At 46.1% G+C, this 23,796-nt stretch overlaps 1 protein-coding gene across 2 annotated transcripts; it reads right to left on the reverse strand.

The window, feature by feature from the left end:
- Positions 1–3,801: 3,801 nt before the first annotated feature.
- On the reverse strand, positions 3,802–16,075 carry SHROOM1 (shroom family member 1). 2 transcript variants are annotated; one of them, XM_086471130.1, is made up of 6 exons: positions 13,283–16,075; positions 11,929–11,999; positions 7,848–8,429; positions 7,327–7,474; positions 5,805–6,077; positions 3,802–4,056 (listed from the first exon to the last, which is right to left on the reverse strand). In XM_086471130.1, the coding sequence occupies exons 1-6, from the start codon at positions 16,073–16,075 to the stop codon at positions 3,802–3,804; spliced, it is 4,122 nt and encodes a 1,373-aa protein (XP_086327256.1). The 2 variants fall into 2 exon arrangements, with proteins under 2 accessions (XP_086327256.1, XP_086327255.1); XM_086471129.1 differs by having other exon boundaries at positions 7,327–7,477.
- Between the last annotated feature and the right edge of the window lie 7,721 nt (positions 16,076–23,796).

Genomic DNA, 23,796 nt, shown 5'->3' on the forward strand with positions numbered 1-23,796 from the left:
GCGTTCTCCTGGACATAGCTGGAATCAATTCCCACAGACAGCTCACGGCAGGTCCCATCACGGTGGTGGGTCACGTTACCTTCTGCCTGGGACGTTAGGGGAGCAACAGGCTTGCGGGCTGCAGCAGGAGCGTGCCCAGGCTGGGCTGCCTTCGGGCAGGCAGCAGCGGGGATTCCCTGCCTGCTCTCCCCCGAGGGTCAGCTCCTGCGCTTCTCACATTCCCCCAACACATGCGCCTGGCTTCGGTCTTGGTAAGGAGAGCTCGGCAGGTCTCGGCGCTGGTGAATTGTTCTTGTTGCTGCAGGAACCTGTGGAAGGGCTGGAGAAGGGAGAGCCTGGGGTGGCTGTAGGCAATCTGGCTGTTTCTAGAGCTCTTTGGGCAGCTTTGGGAATATCAAGTCTTCTCGTGTTATTCCCCAGAGTAACGAACATCAGCTAAACTGCATGACTTGGAGTTGGGAAAAAGCTGCCACATAAGCAAGGGTAATTGGTACGGGGATGTAATTAGTGCTTTAAATACTAAACCTTCAGAAAAAGGCAACCCCTCTTTTTTTCTTGAGTAGGATTCAAAAGCAGGTGCTTAAACCAGTTCTTGACTTCAGTCTGTACTTCTACAGACTATGGCCGACCAGAGGGGAAAGGGATGCCTGCCACAGGCGACGCTGGCTGAGCTGCAGGGTGATTCAAGATGCCGCTCACTGGGACGGAGTCCTGCAAGCCCCACAAACAACCTCGGTTTGCAAGCTCTATTTGGAGAAAGATTTTTAAGTGAATAATAGAAACTGATGTGAAGACAAGATCACCCGGGGGATGTGGACATCACCTGCCTGAGGCGGTCCTCTCTCTCAGCAGCCAAGAAGTAAAGAGCCTTGGCCTCTCTAGAGGGAGTTCTTGGCCAGCACATGCCACCTCAGCGCCACTCCTTGCTGCTAAAAGGAGGTGCAAGCCCATCTCCAAGAACAGAGCGTCTCTTTCTGCTGCAGGTGACGGCTGCGATTTTGAGCAACCAAAGAGTCTTTCACCCGTCTCAGAGGCACCAAGGGCTGCTCCTCGCCCTTCATCTGGGATCAGATTAAATCATTATTTGCATTTGCACAACAGGTTGTGATCTCAAAAGCCCACGTTAGTACATTGGTGTGCCAGGAATGCTGCACATGACTTAGGTCCAGCGCGAACTACCACCGTTACCTTGGGCTCGGCCGCTGGTAATAAATCAGTAACAAATGATCAGTATCAAAATTGAGACCCACTGGACGATCCAGACCTGCTGGTGCTTTGGAAAAGGGGTTTCTGCTTGCGAGCAGAGAGCTTTTGATGTCATTGCTGTATCCATCGTTCCCTTTCCCTTAAATTCACAGTTCTAACAAAGTAACAAGGAGCACAGGTAGGTGATTTTTTGGGAAACAGACTAAAAGTTATTTCTAAGTGTTGCTCTTCGAAGCATACCTGTGAGTGCCTGTGTGGTAGGAGCAGCAATCTGCTTCCCCATGACCCAAAAGACATGGGAAACTAAACGGTGTGGACCCGTTCTTTCCCTTAATGGCAAGAATTAGCTTCAATTATCAAACCATTTATTTATTTCCACCCAGCTGGATTTTCCTCAACCAGGAATAATAATAGCAGAGTGCACCCTCAAGTCTGGCTTCTCAAATAACGCAAACAGCTCATTTAACACAGCTCATATGTTTTAAATTCTCCATTGATTCCATTTGCATCACCTTCTGCTATTTTAAAGCCCATTTTCAAACAGCAGCCTTCAGATTTACATATTAAAAGCCTGTATTTATGGCCTTTTGAGACCCACTGAGCAGACCTACTGACAGGATCTACTGTGTCCGGCCCTTCTTCCCCCCGTGTTAGGGCCAAAATCCCAGTGCACACGGCAGCTTGGTCATTGCACTCCCGGGGTTACTTGTGCCCAGTGAAACTGTTTTCAGCACTAAGCACAACCTGCTTTGTCCAGATCGCTGAACAAAATGTTAAGATTCACAAAACTACTCTTTGCTATAGACCATCCACTTGCTTTATTGCAAATGTATTTACCGGTACTTGGTTCACATCGTAAAACTGACTTCTGATGCCAAGTCTTCGCAGCCTTACTCCGGGGGCTGCGTTGTTTCCCCTGAAACGTGAGCAGGGTGATAGATACGGGTACGTCTGCATAAATATGCAAACGGAGGACAGAACAACGCTGCTCTGCTGGAGTCTGGACAGCACCTGATGATATGCTCGTGTATTCTGAAGATGAATACAGAGCAGCCGACAACCTCGGAGTCTGGCAAGCCATTTGTGCTTTATTGCACTGTTGTGTAACTCTCAGGCCACTTCTTGATTTGCCCAAGGGCAAGTGCAGGCCACTGCGCCCTCTTTGGTGCCCTCTTTCAGCAGCAGGAGTGCTGGCAAGTTACCCTTAACGAGCATTGCTCGCCCAGAACGCATACAGTGGTCTCCTTTCCGTATGCTGTTGTTTCCTGATCCGTTCATTCATGTTGCCCAGTGGGTAAACGCAGCTGGAGAATGTGATCTGAGGTAAAACCAACCCAAACAATCCATTTAAACCCGTGTTGGTTCCCCATCCTGGGTGGTTGTGTGGTTATTGAGAGCTCCTGCAGTCCCAAAGGAGAAGCTGCCTCAGGAACAGGACAGCTTCTCTCAGTGGTGATGATACTGGAGTCAGGACACACACCCCTAGTAAAACATTTCACAGTAAAGCCCAACACCATGGAACAACAAACATCTATTTTGCCTGTGGAAGAAACCTGAGGTCGATTAGTAGCCACCTTATTCACAGTCTAGGTATGTAGCTCAGATAGAATATTCCTCTCACTGAATGCTTAAAAACAAACAAAACACACTCAGGTTTTACATACAGCAACACCACTGTCTGACTCAACACACAACATTAGTTTAAAAGATTTTTGCCAAGAGATTTATATAAATTGAATAATCTCCTCCACTCATCCCACCTACCCTGCACTGCAGCACAGCCCTCCCCCAACGTTTGGCACTTCTTGTGCACATTGACAAGTGAAAACTACCCAAAACCAAACCCCGAAGGTGCTGCTTGAAAGCTAAACACTTTGAGGACTTTGCAAATGACCGTGCAGCAACAAATTCAGAGTTTATCATTCCCAAAAGTGTTCATTTAAGCTGGCTTCATCACCGACCGGCTCTTTGTGATGTCAATGAGGACCACCTTTTTTTCTGACCCCCCAAGACCTACTACTGAACAGCCTACCAGGGAAGAGTCATGGATGGCAAGTGCCAAAAAAGGAAATAATTATTTTCTTGCATTACAGTGTATTATCACTGTAGTACACAGTGTAGGAACGAGGAGTTTCACTGACACGGCCCATAACGTTTCCTGTGGCTTTGTGCGATCTCCAAATCAAATTGGAACGCCCACATCATTTTTCATTTCAAACACTCAGCCCACCCACAAGAGGAAAATATTTGTATCATTCTTTTATTGAGATTATGTCAATCCGGAAACAGATGGACAGACAACAAGAAGGGAAATACACGCCAAGTTAATAGGAGCAACACATCCTATCAGTCGGTTCCGAAACGCAGGCTGCTACCTACTGTCAGATGCCGTCAGTTGGCCCGTCCAAAGGGGAAGGCACGTCCAGCGTGTACCTAGGGCAGCCCCAGAGCACCCAAGCGCTTGTCGCTGCCGTGGCGCTAACAGGATTGCGAGGCTTCCCCACCCCGAGCCCAGCGCAGCGAGCGCCCGCGGATTTCCAGGGCAGCGTCGCAAATGGCGATGTGCAAAAACGGATGATGGTCTGTTGGTGGCTATCAGAGGGGGATGCTTTTCTCCAGATTTTCTAACTGTTCTTCGAAAAATTTAATCTGCTCTTCGAGGTCCTTCTGTTCCATCAGCAAGGAGGTCTTGACTTGGACAAAGCGCCGGTAGTCCTGGAGCTGCTGATCGGTCAGGTATTTGGCAAGGATACCAGAGACCACTCTTTCCCTACGATCTAGATTCTCTTTCAGGTCTTTTGCATCTTCCCGCTGTCTAGACAAGAGCTTGTGCCGTTCGATCAGCGATTGCTAATAGGATGAGAAAACAAAGCAGCACACCATGAAAACTCATCATTCCTGGCAGACTCTAGATCTTCATTTGGAAGCCACAGTCAATTTAGTTTAATTACTTCCTCTTGTGGGCTTTGTGTTCCACATGAGTTTTTTCTCGATTGAATTACTCATTCTTGTGGCTTGTAAGGTAAAGACACCCAGTAAACCCCATCAAGGCTCACTTCTTCCATGCTGCCCTCAGGAAAAAAAAATCAATATACTTAACATTCAGGTAATTTTAAAGTATCCTGTCTCCATCTTGATTCAATTAGAAGCTCTTTAAGGCACTTATCTTTGTGTTTTGCGAGCTGTGTGTCACCAGAGTGCCAAAGTCATGTTAAAAAAGGTAGCGTGACTTCTACTGAAAGGTACATGCGATGAAGTGACTTTGATGCAGACGGTAACTGTTCATCAAAGGCTTTTTTTTAACAAACCCACGAGAATCAAGCCTTGCCTGTTCTACAGGATTTTAATACCTTTCACACTTTAGCTAATTCTCTTTCAGCTGTAATGATTTTCACAGGGCTGGCACTGCTGGAAAACGTCCCGTTTCAGGACAGTGTCCATAAACAGAGCACAGAGCAACGGTCACCACCGACACCCTAAAAATGGAGTCAAAGATCAAGACTGCTGGGTTTGCCAACACCAGGGCAACTGGAGCAACTGGGAGATGGTTGTAAAAAATGCTGGCAGGTAACCACGTCTTTATTGAGCATGTTATGCGAATTCTTGAATAAATTATTTTAATGTATCTACTATGAAGAGCATAAACATAAAACTAAAGGACGAGCAGCCCCACCGCCAACCACAAAAGCCAAAGTGAGCGTGAAAAGCCGCTCAAAATTATTCCTGTTAACACGACTGACGTTTTGGAGCGGGTAGATCCTGATTCTCTGGGTCACACTGCACGGCAGGACTCTCTGGGTGCCCTTCTGCACACGAACTGCGATAAACCCCTACAGCGGCAGGTCGGCAGCAGCACGGCTCCAGGAAGCCCCAGCTTTCCTAACTCTGAGCTTTTCTAGTTTCCAAATGAGAGAGAACAGCAGGTACTGCACTGATAAAAATACGTCTAAAAGTGGTAAGCACAGCAGCAAAGCATCGCTCCTGGGATAAATCTGGCTTGTCTCCTCTAGCAAAAAAAAAAGAGACTTTTCAGACTCAAAAAAACTTCCTGGTGACGAGACAATTCCGAATTTTCCAGCCAAGCTGGGTAGTGAGTTAAACTACAGGGAATTTTATCTCAAGTTGTGACCGCATCTTCTTCCTGCTTGCTATAATTAAGACAAGCCCTTTAAGTGAAATACGGTTTCAAAGGCAGTAATTACCACACTGACAAAAAAAAAAACAACCCAAACCCACAAAACGCCCTCTGAAGCACAGGTTTGGAGCTATTCCACAGGGAGCAGCCCCAGGGTTCAAATGCCACCCCTCAGGCTCAGGCCCTCTCAGGGCTTTGTGCTGCCACGCCAGTGCCCAGCTGCAGAGCTCACTCTGGGCTTCTGCTCTCCAGCACTGAACCTGTGGTCCACACCAGGGGTCCGCTCTGCTTCAGCTGGGGGGACACAGCACACCGCAAGGCGCTACACACTGCCCGGGCCAGGGCTGGGCGGCGTTTGTGTCTAATTGACATGTTTAGAGCTGTTGGACAAACGAGGTGAGCACAGGCCACCCGGAAAGGAGCGAACAAAACAAGTGACAGACCCTGCTCGCTTCTCACTCACCTTCTCCTCAGCATCTGTGTTGCCATCGATCCTCCTCATGGCGTTTTGGACTCGGGCAAGGCGGCTGGACAAGCAGAGCAAGAGGCTCACCACCTTCTCCAGGTCACCGATGAACATCATGTAGCGCTCAAACTCATTGGGCTTGCAGACATCCCGCACCGTGGCCTCCAGCTCCTCGCCTCGCTCGGCGCACTCCCTGGCTTCAGAGAGGATGAGCTCCCTTTCCTCCCACAGGGCCTGCAGCTTTGACCGGAGGCTGGAGATGAGTTCCAGCTGCAAAGAGGGGGGAAAAAAAAAATCGTAGCAGGCTGTTATTGCCAAAGAGGATCTGTATCATATCTAGAAAATGGATTTTCCTCACACTGTCTTTGCCAAAGTTTGGACTTTTAACATAATTTTAAGCCTGGGGCGGGGGGGGGGGGGGGGGGGGGGGGGGGCGGGGGGAGAAATATCTTCTAAGCCTTACTTAATTCTCAAACTCTGAAAAGCAAATTACTGGTAATCACCTTAACTGGTGATATAATCCCTAGCTCAGAGAGCTTCCAATCAGTCAGAAGGGAACTACAGGAAAGATTACAACATGGTTACACGGGGTTATGCTCTAAGACACGAGCATGGCATCACAGCCCTGTTACCAACCTCTGCAAGAGCTGACTGGAATTTCATTTACAATATGCACAGGAAAAGTCAGTTCCATGGGTGATTTAAGCAAGCCACCGCGCCTGGGTAGCAAAGCAACCGGAGGAGGATGTTTGATAGGGACATGTTGATAGGGAAAAAGGCCCCGAGACCGGAGCGGGAGCAGAACCTTATCAGCTTTTTTTGGGATCCAGCCAACACCACCATGAACAGGAGCAGCAGTTAGACAGTGGGTAATGAAAAATATCACCAGGTGCACAGCAGAAGGGGTTTCAGGAAGGCAGACTGTCATTACCTGAAGTGGAGCATGGCCAGGTGTCTACAGGGGAAAAAAACACGCAAATTCTTCAAAGCTACGCATTGCCCTTCCAAGCTGCTGCATTTCTACCTTAGTCCAGCTATGTCCCAGCTACCTCTAATTCCCTATACGTACGGAAATTAATAGGGTGCTGCAGTGGGCAGAAACTGCTGCCAGTTCTCTCAGAGTTCTTTAGGCTGCCAGTGGTAACGGATTGTATAGATTTTGAGACCAGACTTGAGTGTTAAATTGTGAGTCAGCTGCTGCACAGGAGCTGGCCTTGCAAGGAGCCCTATAACCAGCCCTGCACGCTTCTTCCAGATACAACCCACCCCTGATGACCTGCTGAAGTGAAGTATGTGGGAGAAGAGATCTGAATCAAACCAGGCGGGATTTAAATACCACCACTTCCAATCAATATGCCAATTTGCCAGGACTTCACCTACTGGCAAAAAGGGATTCAAAATTATCTGTGAAACGTTATTATTGGGGTAAAAGTCATGAATAAAAATATCCGCAGTAATATACATGACATTAATAACGACTTCTTTGTCGTGGTGAAGAAACAGATGGTCATCTACATACTTTCTTAGACGTGATGTCGTCCAGGTCGTTTGTGCTGTCTCCGCTCCTATTCAGGACTTGGTTTCCCTTAGAGGTAGGATCTTCACTCCTTTGCTTGGCATCCTGTTCAGATTCAGGACATTCTTCTGTTGCATCTCTACTACTTTTCCTGCTATTGGAACAGAAAATAAATACCTGTGGCAAACACTAAAGACTTTTGGTCTCAAACATTATGTTCATGGTTTTGTCCATCTTGATTTCAGAATCACTCTCCTCTCTTCTCGCAGCAGCAATTATTCTAATTTTTTTAAAGATATAGAGCAAAAGGTTTGCAGCCTAGGTTTGTCACAGTCTCTTTTAATAAGTATCACTGAGCCGCATTTCTTCCGTCATATACCCATAGCCTCAGATATTTCTTGATGTGTAAACCAGAAAGCTGCAATATTTTGCGAATGAAACAAAACCAATATGATCAAGTCATCTCACTACCAGTATATACATGATATTCTTAAAATAGTGGATAGTTGGGTTTGTCTACTTACTCATGCTCCTGCACACGCTGTATGTCTCCCTTTTTTCTGTGTGATTTACCCAGCATGGAAACGTTAACAGGAAACAGATCCTCCATGAGGTCTAAAGCAGTTTTTCTACTAGGATGGGGCATGAGAATATCCACCAGAGAATTGTCTTTGGCAACGATCTCCAGAGCAAGTTCTTCATATCGCTGGTCTTCAGGAGACTGCAGTCTCCTTTTGGTCAGGTTTGTCTCTCTCTCAGGGAGAATATCATCTTGGCTGTTGTGCACGGATGTTTCCTTTGCAACTAAACCTTTGGCTGTATTTTCGTCTCCGTGGTGAGGCTGAGCTAACGCTGCGTGGCAGGACGTCACTTGCTCCCGAGGAGTGGCAGGCTGCTGCTCTGGACACTTCATTAGAGCATGGCCATTTGGAGATTCCACTCTGCATTCCTCCTCCACCTGAGCATCTTCCTTCCTTCCACTCCTTGGGACTGGAATAGAGGTTTCAGCCGTCAGCTCCTTACAATCCTGACAACAGGCACATCCAGTTACGTCATTGTCTTTATAGTCATGATTCTCGCATCCGTCTTTCTCAGGATCATGGAAACTGTAAGAAAGAAGACACTTCCCTTTTATTTGAGACGCTTCCTCTACAACAGATATTTTTGCAGACTGTTTAAGCAGCCACAGGTAACTGTCATTATCTTTCCAGCTTCTACTTTTTATTACAGTTTTAAAAATTCAGATTCCATAATCCCTATTAATTTTGCTTGGGGAAAAAAAAAAAGGGAGTATGTAAAATGTCTGGCTGCACCAGTCCGCATGGTTTGAATCCCCATTAAATTTCTCATTTTCTCATTATGAAAAACATAACACATTTTCTGAAATAAACCCGTAGTAAAAAGTGCCCCAAAATGTCACACGATGCCATTTGACAAACGGGTGAGAGGCACACAGCCATCCCACCAGCCTTGGCGAGCACGGTGGCAGCAGGATGAGTGAGACACTCGTGGGGACAGGGGTTGGCCGACACCTTTCTCGGGCCACACCTGGAACCACCTGGCAGCAACAGGACAATTCACATTTTGCATTTCCCTCCACCAGCTCTCTTGTGAGGCAGTGACTGTGCTGCAAGAGGGCAAACCTTTCCTGTCACGGTCCTTGCCCCTTCTTGTGTCCGTAGTGAGAATCTTTCAGCCCAGGAGTGAGAACCGGTTTACACCATCACTGGCTCTTGGGCATCACTCCCTTCCCCGCTTCTCAGCCCTTCCTAGAGAAGACAGCTAGTGCTTCCTTCTGATTGGGCAAACTGAAGACCAACACAGAGGAAACACCGACCATCTGAGGCTTTTGGTTTGAAATGGCCGTTAGACTTAAGTAAAAGTTTTAGTCGATCCTTTCAGTTAACCATTTTGAGATCAAACTTCTACTTTTGAGTTGGCCAATGCATGTCTGAGTCAGTGCTTTGAGTTTTCTGATGCATCACTTCAGAAGAAACCTCAATGGAAAAAGCTACTGTCTGCAGGGCATAAATAATTATATTTGCAATGACAGAATAAGTAGAGACACGTAATTTTAAAATACACTTTGGACCAGAACTTGCAAGAACATAGGAGCACTGTTGAACACAAGATGGTTCAAGTACGCGTAGGCCGTCTTCTGCAGTCCCTGATGTTCATGTAACTGCTTGTGAAAACCGTCAGTACATCTCTACACATAAATACTACTCTATTAATCGTGTCTGAAGGAACAAATCTATTTTTTCCTCTAGCAAAATTTTTCATAACCTAATGGGATTATGAGGGGACAGTAGGGAGGAAATCTAGAGGTATTAGATGGAAGGAAGATTTATAAGCCCCCATTTAACTATGCTAACCTGGCATATCAGCTCCCAAGTTGTAGGCATTAAGCAAAAATTCTCCCCCTCAGGACAGGCATAAAGAGTTCACTGCAGGTTTTTGTCCACCTTTGTTTCGCTCTTTCTCTCAGGTCACATATGAAAACAACCTGGCTGGGGGAGCACTGGTCCTTCCCTCCCCTAAATGTACTAATAAACCCTGTCTCTATGGATGGTGCGAGTCCTTCCCAAGCCACGTGCGGAGACATGAAGGTAGGCAGCTTCTTTTGCTGAAGGAGACGGGGCAGCGGAGAGCGATGAAGAGACACACCACCTAAGAGCGGAGACCGCCCTACCCCCCACGAAGGGACGCACACAGAGTAGTTTCTCGAGTGAAGAACATCCCAGCAGACCTTGTTGTGCTAGGAAAGCTTTCAAATGCCTGGGCTGTTGTACCCAGTCCCACGAGCCCCATGCTATCGCCAGCCGCTGCTTGTCTGGGCAGGTTTCCTGACGCAGACGTGGGGCTCGGGGGATGGTTTGCAGCCGGGCTGTGTTTATCCGGCTCGAGCAGGCGCTGGGGAGACACGAAGCTTTTCATGTGGCCAAATCGAGCTGTGCTGTGACTCAGCCACAAAAGTCTTGCTTGAAATCCCATCTTCTCCCATAGCTTCCCTTCTTCCAGCTCTATTTTGCAGCTTTAACACAGTCATTTTAGCTTTTTGCCCAAAAAAAGTAAGTCAGCTTGGCAAAGGAGAATTCAATCATAGTTGGTACTAGGTAACGACTATCAGTGTCACTTAGAGAGACCTGATATATTACGTGTGACTTTTCACTGCAATTAAAGAATAAAAACCTCATTTGACCTTGACTTGACCCACCTGGTTCTGGTGATTTAGTGAGGCCCTTACTACTGGAAAAGCCTTTCCATCGAAAAGGTGCTAAAAATACCCCCTGCAAAGCACCACGGTGATACCTAAATTAACGAGATGATGACGCAATACCACTTTCATGGATTGACAAATGTTTATGGAGTGACAGACGATGAGAAAAGAGGTACAGAGACACCTATTCTTACTCATTCTCAGGCCTCACTGCGATGGCGGTGGGTAGGACCAGCCTGCAGGCTAAACAAACCATCTGCAGCAGTTACCAGGGAAAACGGATGATACCAGTGAAAACTGCCTCAAAATTACATTGTGCAAGTGAATGGATGCAAAATATGTGTAAGAACGTCCTCAAGCTTTTTTCCACCAACCCACAGACACTACGGGTGCGGGTAATGATCATAGTTTGCTCTGCCTGCTGGTCCCAGTTGGAACTTTTATCTGAGCAATTAGTACGGCAGACATGCCCCGTCTAGTCTGGGTTTTCTACCACAGCTCAGCAGCACTTTCTGGTGGAGGACAAGAAAGAGAAAAAATGAGATACAGCTGTAACAGAATGAAACCTGTACGTACAGCTGTTCCCAAAGATGATAATCTAAATTAATTACTAACAAAAGCAGCTCTGGATTTCTCATCTTTTCATTGCTTAGTACATATTATAGAGCTACAATCAAACAGGTTTCTAATGTTACTGTTCTGTCCAAGACTTCCAGTTATATTCATGCTGACCTGCTAAGCCTCTTAGCTAAACCAGGAAATTTAAGAATCACTTCAAAACTTTACTAAAAATACAATTTTTTTTCCTGAAGATAATCAAGCCTCCAGAAACCCTTTGGATCTTTCTGAATGACTGAAACAGTGGAAATTCTGTGATCACACAAGTGCCAGCATCACAGCCTTGTTGAGAGAGAGTTCGGATGTTTTTCTGGTGCTCCTCAAACAAGCAAAACAAATACATAGAGCCAACATACAAACTTTCTAGTTAGCTGTGTGGAAATGGCATAATACTTTAAATAAACCACACCAGAAGTCCCTATTACACGCTCTGTGATCACCCATATTTTCCAAGACTGGGCATATCCGAGCTGCTGCGGATGCCGTTTTCGTGGAGCGCAGATGAGGGAGCTGTGACCTCGGAGATGTGAAGGAGAGCGGCTGCCGCAGGGAGGGCGCCTCAGGTACACTCTGCATCTTCCACTTTTTGCTCCACGCACTAAAAATGATTTTAAAGACCATCCCAAACCAAAAAAAACAGCTTAGCGGATGACTATTCCTATTTGGACAAGGGAGGATCTCAAGACACGAGGACAGGAGCAGACAACCCCGCTGCCACTGGCGTTCACACACCTTGGAGACAGGCTCTACCTAGGCACAGGCCTTACCTGGGGGTGCCAAGACAGCTCTCGCAACGCCGAGACGGTGCCGCTGCCCCACCAGCATGTCTGTAAGTGTCCTGGAAATGAAAACAGCACACTGGGACAACCAGCATTTTCAAAGTAGGCAGCTGTTTAATTTTACTCCCTGTTTGTTACCCCCAGCAACGCAAGTCAACAGCAGATGTCAGAGTAATTCCACCAAAGACTGCTTTTTTGCATTTTGTTTGTTTGTTTGTTCGTTTGCGGGGTATTTTTTGGTTGGTTTTTTTGTTGTTGTTGTTGTTGGTTGGTTGAGGGTTTTTTTTTTAGTTTGTCTCTCTTTTTTTTATGAATGAAATTGCTATTATGCTCTTCCTAGGTAGCATCTATATTTTTCTCCTAGAAAAACAAACAAGAACTGGCAACAACATATATCCTCTACTCTCATAACAATTCAGAAAGCAGGCAGCATTGGTAGAAGCTTGTCAGCCTCTTCACAGTTGGGTAATTTTAGTAGTATATTAGATTATTTGTTTTCTGACCCTTTTATCTTCTTTATTCTCCTTGACAACAGTATTGACAGCTACCGTCCTTCAGATTCAGGACCCAGAAAAGTTGGTCATTTATCAAAATCTCCCTACAACAACCTTTCCTGGGACAGGGATCTAATGCAGCTGCTGTAGTGAACAACAGTGACTGCTGAAACCCAAACAGCCTCATCCTGCACACAGCACGTGTCCTCTGCAAATGTGATTTCTGAGCGCCAGACCCCACGCACACCCCTCTGCAGCTCTGGAAGGGACCCTTGTGAGCCTGGCATTGCCCAGCCCTAGAGCACAGCCTACACGTCCCTTGAAGCAGACACTTCCCATCCTCCCTGCCTTTACCTCTGCGCTCACTGAAGGCTAACGAGGGGCTCTTGGTATGCTTAGAGTCAGCTCTGATCAGGTTTCCATCCTTACGCAATTCTCTGGCAACTTTTCACATTAAGGAACACCTTGTTTGTCCTCAACACTTTCTTATACAATACTTGCAAGAGCAATGAACTGTTACCTCAATCATAAATCCGCAACATGTTAAAGTTGGTAGCGCTTCTCTCGGAATCCCCCCAAATTATTTCTCCGACATGCTGCAAAGCAGAGCGTGCGTTTTGCTTTCAAACAGGTATGCAGCATTTCCTACACATTAAGCAAATGTGGCTTCTCCTCTGCATCTACCATCTCTCTGCTGCACGCTAAAAAACCCCAATAAATCAAGCCTTAATTCCTCATTCATGAAGTTCAGCAGTTTTTCAGGTGAACAGTCCCCCGGTTCTCTACAGCAGGTAGACAGTCATTAAGTTGGACTCAAACAAGAATTACTGCCTTCATACCTCTCTTACCTGTGTGGAAGGAGGCGTGGATTTCGACCTCTCGCGAGCTCTCCCAGGCGCCGGATCACCGGCCTGCAGGAGGCTTTCAGCCGACGCACACTTGCCGGTGCAGCTCCCGTCTCCTTTGCTGGGAGCCAGGCCGTGCTTCGAGGTCACTGCACCAGCAGCAGCAGAGCTGGGCTCATACCCACTGGTCATGCTCAGTGGGGGAACAAAAGCCAAAGGAGGAAAAACATCTGGTGATTTTTCTTTAGAGGAAACCTGGCAGAAAACCTCATCGTTTTGCATTTTCCTGCTCCCATTTAAACTGGAAATCTTGCCAGGAGGCCATTTGGGATGCGACAGCCTCTTCTGCAGGGGTGGCTTATGCAGCGGGAGGTGTTGGGAACTACCTGGTCTTTGATTAATCTTTCGTTCCATGTACTCGACCAGTGCAGTATGCTGGATTTGTTTCAGCTCCATCCGGGTGATACTTGAACTGGAAAGTGCCCTCCCTCTGTTTTCCAGAGTCTTTCTTCTAGCTGCCACTGTATCTTCCTCAGGGATTTCATCCCTGACTTGACTCCATGCTCCTTCCTTATCTGCCAGCTGATCGAGTTTCTCAGGCTCAGAGTAACAGAGTTTCTTTTGCTCCTTTGTTACCCTTTTCCTTCCCCCTATTCGACCTGTTTGTGGCTTTTTAATTTCTTCATCTCTGCTGAAACTTTCCAAGGATTCTAGATGAGAAGGGGAACAAGGAACAGGTTTGGCATCCTCACTTGCACTGGATAATGAGAAAGATCGAAGGTGTTCAATTGTCGGCCTTTTAGAGGGCTTCTGTCTCAGTCTAACGGGCAAACTCATCTGTAAGTCTTTTCTTTTAAAGGAGGTTTCTCTCAGAACCTTTTTCTGAGCCACTTTAAGTCTCTCTCTGTAGTCATTCTTGAAACTCTCATCTGTGGATGAAGCAGAACTCCCAAGGATGAGATCTTCAGCCTCAAGCAGATCACCAGCACTACATTGATGGTGGTGGTTGGTCCTTTGAAGCAGATTGCTTTCCTTTTGCATCTCTAGATGCCGCGCTGAGGCAGAGTAGCTGCTTGGTGGAAATTCCTTCAGTGAGCTCCTCGAGTCCTCCTGACATTGGGTGAGCCTGTTGTGGTGCAGGATGTTGGTGGTTTTCCCCCCAGAAAGATAATAAAGCATGGGAGTTGTCTGCCTGGTTATTTGTTCACCAGCAAGATCATCCTGAAGCTGTCTTAAGAGCTGGTTTTGAAATTCAGGTTGATGTTTCTGACAAGGAACAGGAGGTTCCTCTTGTTCTAGATTTGCACGAAGGTCAGGACTGCTGGTATTCGCTTGTTTTTCTTTCTTGACTTCCTGCAAAAACTGAGATGGGGAACCTTCCTTTGGTCTGAAAAAAGCCATTTGGCTAGGATTATCACAGCATTGCTTATTTCCCCGATCCAGCTCCTCACAGCGAGGGTACTCTGCTTCTACAGCATCGTAGCTGCGGGACGGCAATGATTTCTGCATTTTGGCTTGCTGATTCAGAACTGGTTCCCTAACATCACCCCCAATTTTTCCTTCAGAGTCGTAGCACTGATTTTTGTCTGTACAACTGTTCAGCTTCCTGGAAGCATTTTTAAGTGGAAAAGCATTTTCCATATATTTTGAGTCACAACTGTCCTCAAACACATCTTGATCCATGTCTGAGTGCAGCTCGGCCCGGAGCGGGCACTGAGCGCGGGGCAAGGAGCCTTTTCGTTGGCCGGGTTCTGGCATCGCGCTTTGCAGAGCCGCTTCTCTGAACGTTGGCTTGCGTCCACCGCAGGGGTACTGTTTGTCTTCATGAACGGTGCTGGGGGTGGTCTGTGCTGGGAGACAGGACTTGGAGTTCATCTCTTCAGGAGTTTTATAAGCATGAACTGAATTATAAACCGAAAGTATTTTCGGGACATTAGCCACAGAGTCAGTCTTTAAATATTCTTGAAAAATGAATGAAGAAGGTCTGCTGAAAATGTGTGGATTGCCTCTCTTTATAAGTTGTTGGGATGGGCTCCACTCTCCGTTTTCCTCCATCTTTAACCCCTGAATTTTTAATATGGATACCTCATCCTTAGAATCAGAAGAAAGGCCCTTGTTTTCCAGAGTCTTTCCCCGAGCAGCCGCTATATCCTGCTCTGTAACTTCACCCCTGTGTTGACTCCATGGTACATCCCTACCTGCTAGCGGATCGCCCCGCACGCCAGGAGCCAGCTGCACACTGCACTCGCTGTGACTTGCCGAGTTGCGCCTCCCTCTTGAGTTTTCAAGGTGTCTCATGACTTTATAGCTATCGAGTCGCGTGGAAGGAGAAGGCGGAGGTGCCGCCGGAGGCAGCGGTCCCTGATTTGAAGTCCCTCGGGTAGGAGTGCTTCCACAGCGTTCAGCGAGGCTGGTGCTGGGAGAGCTATCATGGATGCTCAGGTCTGGTGCCCTGGATGGATGCAGGCACCCGAGGTCAGAGTTCGCCGCACTGAGATTATAAATACCTCTCACATACTCTGAGTCCATGTAGGGTCCCTGCTCTGGGGGCAAACAGCAGTTTTCACCATAGCATGATGGGATGGGATACTCGGGAACATTTGATCCTCCTGAGAAAGAGCTGTAAGCAGAGTCTGCTCTTCCAGGGAGGTGCAAGAGATGGTCTACGCCACTGAGCGACTTCACTGGTGAAAGGCGGTTACCGTTTTCAGGAGAGGTCAGAGGTTCTACCAGCTCTTCAAGTCTGCTGCCTTGCCTGTGAGTCCATCTTTCTACCTCATTCCCAGAGGAAGCCATGTTGTAGCAATTCCATTAAAAAATTCTGATTAAACAACTGAGTTGTTAAAAAAGCACATTTTTCTCTGGAGTCACATTCCAATAATATCTACAGGATCCTAAAAAGAAAGAGAAATATGTGAAAAAGACTCAGTGGGAAGATTCTGATCACACCTGGGGAGATCAGGCAGCGAGTATCGCACACGTGCTCAAGACGAGAAGCTGAAAGTAGTATTTAGGGTAGCTAGAAGTAAATTTCTGGCTTCATGAGGATCTTGGAATAATCATTTCCTCTATCACAAACAGAGCAACTAAGTCTTTAATAACAAGAGTTCTCTAGATCTTCATTAAATCTAAAAGACTACACACACAATTAGAAGATGCCCTCTCATTATGACTGCAAAACATCAAGGGCCAGCATCAAAACTGGTTTCTGAATCTGCCTAGAAATAAATCTGAGGGGTTGAAAATCCCAGATGCTGCCTAATCCTGGAGGTGCTTAAATGCAACGTGCACCTCACTGGCTGAAGCTTCAAAGAGATTTAGACTTGTGCTCCCAAAAGCGCTCACAACTGCGGATCGGTGCCTCGCTCTCATCTGGGGGGATCTAAACAGCACGGGGGGTTGCAACCACGTGACTGCAATGACGTTGCACAAAGTGACCCCCAACCCCCACCAGCGCCTCCGCGTTTCCTTTCAGAAGATCTCACACAGAAGTACGAGCACACAGGCAGGTAGTTGGACATGCCGGTGCCCCGCTGTATCGAATAAGCGGTGCACAGATTAACTGAGACTAATTATCAAGTAGGAAGGAATCACGATTATAATCAGTCTTAACAGCCTTCTCCCCCCTCCTTAAAGGCTTCCACCGTGTCTCAGAGAAGAAAGAACCAAACTACACTGTTTCATGAACACGATGAAAAGGGTTTGTCGTTGAAGTGAGTTTCCACGCCATTTCCATCCGTGCTCACACATACACATCTTGGCAAACCTTTCCCAGAGGCTTATAGACAGGGGCTTGCTGAGAGATCGACAGAGTATCTCCATGAGAGATTCTGCTGTCAGTAACAAATCACAGATTTTAAAAGACAGACAAATACGTTTATGGCTGATGCCAAGAACCCCCCTGCAAACATACCAAATGTACTAGAAGAAAGCACCATCTGAGTTCAGGTACAACAAACCCACAATTTTTGCAGAGTCCAGAAAGCAGCCTGTGTTTATCAGCAGCGCTTGCTCTCTGATTGTTACACGTGATGCACACAGGTTTAGTTTAACAAATGAGATCTGCACAAGCAGCCCACTTAATGGGCCGACAGGAGACACGCAGGAGGTGGTTACACTAACAGTGCGACCCCCTCACCCGCCTCTGCCAGCTTCAAATCCCTCCGACACACTCACAGGCAGCACCAGCCCCTAATAAAAGGCTGAACTTGGCGAGCCAGATAGGTGCTAGCCAGCGACCTTGTTTAGTAACTCGCATTTAAACCAGTTCTAAGGACTGATTAGTTATTAGGGGAAAGCAAACAGTCTTGAAAACTTTCAGTGACAAGCTGCCCCCATAACACACGTTCTGAGGAGATGCAAACTGTTTCCAAATCCTACCGCAATATTACATGCCTGATTTCTTCGGAAAGGTTGAACCCACCAGACCTTAACCTGCCATTCCCAACACCGTACTTCTGCAACGGGGCCTCATAATGCTGGCAGAAAGAGAGGTTTCAGGGGTGATGTTGCTGTTTAATAAAAAACTTCACAGTCCTGCCTTGTTTCAAAGACAGTCCTGGTATCATTCATTTTGAGCCAAAGGAGGAGATGGATGAGAGCCAAAATACACAAGTTAATCTATAAAGGGAACTTGGACCAGTGGGGCACAGTAAATAAGTTAACTAGTTTCTGGGAAATTAAAACAACATAACACTGCACAGTGAGAATTTCTGCTGGGCTTTTTTTGAAATTTCAGTAAGAAACTGACTCAAGGACACCTGGAGAAGTTCTCTCTCTCTTTCGAGATCATCTAAAATGCAGCCGTGAAATTTAATTGTCTGTCCCTGAATAACAGGGTCACACAGGACACGAAGCATCAACGGCTGATAATGACATTCCCCATCCTTTTCACCACGGTGTACCGAAGAATTTGAAGAAATAAAACCCTTCGATATCTGGTGAAAGGAAAACCTTGGATTTTTCTGAAGCTGCAGAGAAAGAAAAGCAGCTGAGAGCATGTTTGCACTAACACCAAATGCAGAACCAGAGGGTACCATAGCTGCTATCACCTCCGTTACGTTATCTAAACAAACAGACTGCACCTGAAAACCTGGACCACTGCGGGCACTGCTTGGTCTCGGTGGTGCCTGGAGGGGTTGGGAGGGGCACAGTATCAAACCCCGTGGGAGCCACATTCCACAGAGACCCAGAAGGCAGATTCCTCTGTCATCCTTATCTCCATTCTTTTAATCAAAATTCTGCCCCAGTGGAACCTCTCCAAGCAGCTCTGTTATAGACTGTTGCTATTAATAGACGGAGCCGAGTCTTTGTCTGGGATGTGCTGGCACTGTTGTCCTGAAGTTAACGAAGCCACCTTGATTTACAGTGAGAATTGGGCTCTAGCTTCTCACAGCTACGTGTAGAATCTCACCGTTGTGCTTTGCTTTCTGTGTATCAGTGAAAGTGCTCCCTTGGTTTCCTGTACCAGTGTTTCCCAAGATCTCTTTTCTGCCGTTATTCCAAGCTGCCTCTTTGTGATTCACAGTGAGGCTGGCAACATAGTGAAGAATTTTTGTCTCGGGTTTTTATGATGATACCAGAAATAATAGGAACTGAAGTAATATAGTTCTCCAGAAGTTTCTGCTAAAATTTAATAAATATGATACTGAAACATATCTCAGGGAAAACTTGTTATATTTCTTCCGGAAAAGATGTTTCCTAAACCCTGGAAGCAGAACTATTGATCTCAATGTGTTTAAAGAACTATGTGCAAACTGCCTTCTCTTTCACATGTAAGAGAAAAACACCAATGCACTTAAAACTCAACTGACACTAACCTTGACGTTGTAGTTCTCAGCTGGTAGGTGGTGGAGCACCCTCATGGACCAGCTACGCTGCCTCTGGGTCTTAGAAATGCTCTGGCAAGGCTGTAATACAACGTGCACATTCCAGACAGGCTCACAATATTTTCATTGTAAACTTCTGAAAGCAGAAAGAAAAATGTTAAAAGAATATCAGAACCAAAAGAAAAACGTTAAGTTAAAAGAATATTGGAACCAAGAACACCAGAAGACGAAAGGAAGTATATTAACAGTGTGTCACTCCATGCCCAAGGAGAAATAAAGCCACCAACAATCTATTAAGATACAAAGTTCTGTTATTTGGTTTAAGTTTTGGGGTTTTTTTGTAAAAATAATAATTAAAAAAAAGGCTGGCCTGACTTCCATGCACTGATTTATTACCTTTATTCCAGTACTACCTAGGAAACCCTACACAGAGCAGAGCCCTCTCTGCAAAGCAGTGTGCAAATATCAAGTGCACACCCTTTGCTTTACAGCTCTGACAAATGTGTGGAGATGAGATGAACCAAAGCGTGGAAGAGAAACAGGGTCTTCAAGGGAGCAGGACTTGCCTAATGCTTCCCAGCAGGGCGATGGCCAAGGAAGAACAAAACCCAGACAACACAGGACGCTGCGTACACGAGGCTGGGCTGTCTCTGCGCTAAGATAATGATGGCTTATGTCTCAAAACAAGATTTGTTCCCAGTTTCCACCATAATAATAATAATAGGGAAAAAAAACTAATAGTAGTGGCAAGGAAGTTCACGTCACAACCCATGCTGTGGGTACCAGCGCTTACACTCAGCTCGGGTACCAGCGCTTACACTCAAACTTCTTCTTCCAAACATTATCAAACAGTCCCCGAGCATTCAGTGCAGGTTCAAGTCCTGCTGAAGTCTCCAGTCCCTCGCAGACTGCTGTTAAAATACCAGTCACCACCTCCACCTCTTCATTCTAGGGAAAGGTGGTTTGTATTGCACAACCTTGAATTCCTTGCAACCAACTTAGTAGGTCAAAGCCTCATGTCTCTGGCAAATTAACTCTGCACAGAGAAAAAACAGCAACTCCAGACTGCAGCCACTTAACAAGCTGCCCGTCTTGTAAGGGCAAGCTTTCTTCTACTCACAGTTTGTTCCTATTTGACCTCATTTAGATTGAATTAGGGGCTGCTAATTAATCCGTAACTCACCTGCAGTTATACACAATGCCTGCCCAAACGAAGCGTTGCCCACCTGAGACACGGCTGTTTTCTTTACCAAGTCTCTGGTTTATCCCCAACAACCCAGGAGAAACAGTCCCTGGCACCCAACACAGCCACGCAGTACGTTTGCATACTTGTGCAGTTCCCTTAAAGTTTACCCACACAATCTTTCCCTCAGAGAAGCAAGAACGAGCATTTTCCTTAATAAACACCAGCAGAGTTCAAAGCTTCATTTGAGACTGGGCTATTGGTGTTTGTGGGTGAGGAATTGTAACTTTGGAACAACAAACAGGATTTCTCCTCCAAAGAGGAAACAAAGGCAACACCCTGCTAACATGTTGGCATGTGTAAAACTTCATAGATCTATTTCTGTAAAACTGCCCTTTTTAAACAAACGGCTCCATGGGAATAAAGGGGAAAAACCACAGCTATTAATCCGTATCAAACTGCAAAACACAACTGTTCTCCAGGCAACGAGAATCAGAAGTGTGTGAAATGCAAAGCAAACACTGTGACCAACCTACCAATATTATGTCATGTACAGGTTTGTGAATGACCTGTTTCTTATCAAAGGGTAAACACCTGATGTAAATATTAGCTGAAATTCTTCAGATTCCAATCACTTGCACAGTCTGCAGCACCTGACCCATCTGTTTCACAGCCCACGAGATCTGTTTGCTACCAAAGTATCGTCTGAGAGACTCCTGCTTCAGCAGGCAATCTTACCAGCTCTCCCAGGGAAGTCTGGAGAGTCTAAAATCTTGGGGAAGGCGAGCAGAGAGTCTCTGGCATCACAGACACCTTTGGTAGGTCATTGGTTGCTGATCCAACACAGGTTGCCAGCTCTCCATCCTGGACAGAAATCTATGCACACTCATGACGTGGATGACCTACGCATTCCCAGTGACTGCATCTCTTACTGAGATATGAGATGTCTGGAAATAAGAGCTGCTCCTTTGACCAGACTGCAAAATATCCAGAAATTCCAGACAAAAGTCTGAAGTCTTCAAATTCCGTCACTTTCACATGACTGTTGAAAGGGCAAGAGAAACGGAAGGATCCCCCACCCAGGAAAGCGTGGCTGGCTGATCATCTTTGTGCCCAGCATCTCTGAAAGTCACTGTTACTCCCCCAGCTGCTGTTGTTGGGGTTTTTTATTGTTGCTGTTGGCTTTTGGGTTTTTAAACAGATATATTCACTTTATTAATATTTTTTTCTAACCTATAATCTACAATTTTACCCCTAGGGCTCTCAGCTCTAGGTTTCAAACAGGAAGGCAACAAAGAGAACATATCAGATGCCACCCTCGTCAGATGGTTGGAAAAAACACATTCTGCCAATCTGTACTTTTCTTGCAAAGATTCCTGAAGACTCTAAAAACCAGATTTCTCATTTTGAGAAATTTCCCAAGCTACCACGCAGGTAGCTAACGCCTGCCAAGGACATCATACATCAAAACCCACGGAAAAACTTCCAAGTTTGGCTTACACAGGCCCAGCGGGAAACTTACCCTGCTACTGGGAGCCAGGGAAAGTCAAAGTGTCAGACAGTCTTAAAACAGAGCCTGAACAGGATTTAGATGAGGTTTATGCCTTGTGTGCACAGAAATAAATTTCACCATCATCTGAGGAATGTAAACATTTCCAGCAAAAACCACAGCTACAGACTTCAGGCTTTCTGCAGCTATGGAAGTGTCTTGAGTAATTCACAGGAGGATTAAAATAATAATAATGCATCTCAATATCCCCTTTTTGGGAGGGAGGCAGGGGAAGTCTTCCCAAACTTCCTGCCCCAGCTATGCCTAGCTCTCTAGAGAGGGAGGAGATCCCTGCTGACTAGCACAGGAGCTTTCCTTGAGCCACGATGTCAGAACGGGTCCATCCTACACCTTCCCTGGAGTCATTTCCCACACAGTGACGACATCTCACTGCTGGACATGAACGTTTGGCATCTCAGGAACATGCACCCTTGGCTGGAGAAAAGCCGTGGCTTAAATAAAGACCCGAGAACCATGGTCCAATCTCTGGCCAAGGATTTAATGAGGAAGATCAGGTTTGGCAATTCTTCACAGCCCTGTAAGAGACCTTTTCTAAGCACCCAACAGAGTCTGACCTTTTAATTAGAGCAGTCACCCGCCACATACTTCTCCATTGTCCTTGAATTCCCTGACTTCCCTTATTCAGCCTCAAAAATTTCCCTTGCCTTCCATCAACATGACTCCCTAATCTACTAAACACTTTGTTTTGTTTCCACGTCTGAAGCACTTCACCAAAAAAATGCTTTTGTCAGAAATCACAGCTTCATCCCAAACACAGGCATTTCTTTCCAATTGTTTCCATTTCATCCCTTCTTACTTCATCATGATTTTCCTTCTTTCCTTTTGTTCCTGAAAATCTAATCAAGTTCATTTGATGCCATAAATTTACCATCCATACTGCTTTTACAGGCTACAAGAACAGACTCAAAAGTATTCAAGAGCATTAAAGAATTACAGACTCTGAAGAACTCAAAACTTCAGAAAGAAAGAAAACCCGATACTGTTCATTTTCAGACATGTTACTTTAGAACTGGTATATATTATCCAGCAGCCTAGAGAACACAGAAGAAAATTCAAAGTAAGTAAAAAGCCTTCACCAGCCTCCTCCCACAACAGGTTTAGGAAGAAGGCTGCTCTCTAAGGGCAGAAAACTACTTTTCCCTTCCCTGGTTGACTCAGAACAAATAGAGGGGCAAGAAATCTCAAGCAGATCAGGACCCACCCAGAGGACCACTCTCTCTCTCCCTGATGGATAAGCCATCATATTTTAACAGAGAGCAAAGGAAAAGAGATCTGATTTCCAGGAACAGGCTAAGCTGCAACATGAGCATGTGCTCATAGACCAGTGGTCAGAGCAGTCTCAGAAGATGTTTTCTCATTTCTACCTTGTTGACTGCGTGCCAGCGAGGCTGTCCAAGAAACATCAAAGAAAAATAAAATTCTCATAGTCCCCCTGACCTACCGCTGACTGCACTGAGCTTCCCACAGCTTCGGCATCAAGTCAAGCCCACGAGAGAAGAAACTGGGCTCTACACAGGTGAAATCCAGTTCAACATCTTCCACGGACACGTGGTTTGTCTCCAGCATAACTAAGAGCAAAGGTTGGTTGGCACTCTGTGCAGGATAGAGCTTTAAAAATACATCCATTCTCAACAGACTGTAATTAGAAAACCCCAAGTGCTTACAACAGGCAGCTCCAGCAACTCCCACACATCCCAAACCAAATGTATTTGCAGCATTATATGGGTCAGAATTTGCCTTTCCCAGGCATTCATTACTGCTCTGGGAGGGATAACTCTCACTCAAACTTACCAGCGAGAGTCGGCTGGCTGGGAAATGGCATAAAGTCATCTTATCTTTTGAAGAACAGCGGGTTTCCGGCAGCTATACATGCTTTCTTCGGTTATAACACGAAACTGTTCTCAGAAGCTTAATGCACGGCTCTGTCACTGCAGCT

The sequence above is a fragment of the Leptosomus discolor genome, chromosome 10 (assembly GCF_034619465.1).
Source record: "Leptosomus discolor isolate bLepDis1 chromosome 10, bLepDis1.hap2, whole genome shotgun sequence".
NCBI classification, from domain to species: Eukaryota; Metazoa; Chordata; class Aves; order Leptosomiformes; family Leptosomidae; genus Leptosomus; species Leptosomus discolor.

Bases quoted from the DNA above. Each gene is read 5' to 3' on its own strand.
- SHROOM1 (XM_086471129.1), bottom strand. From the start codon at position 16,075: ATGGCTTCCTCTGGGAATGAGGTAGAAAGATGGACTCACAGGCAAGGC. The intron at 8,430-11,928 runs GTAAGGCCTGTG...TCTTTCTTACAG, and splicing joins AGCTGTCTTGGCACCCCCAG to TTTCCATGATCCTGAGAAAG. The intron at 7,478-7,847 runs GTAAGTAGACAA...CTGTTCCAATAG, and splicing joins CAGCGTGTGCAGGAGCATGA to CAGGAAAAGTAGTAGAGATG.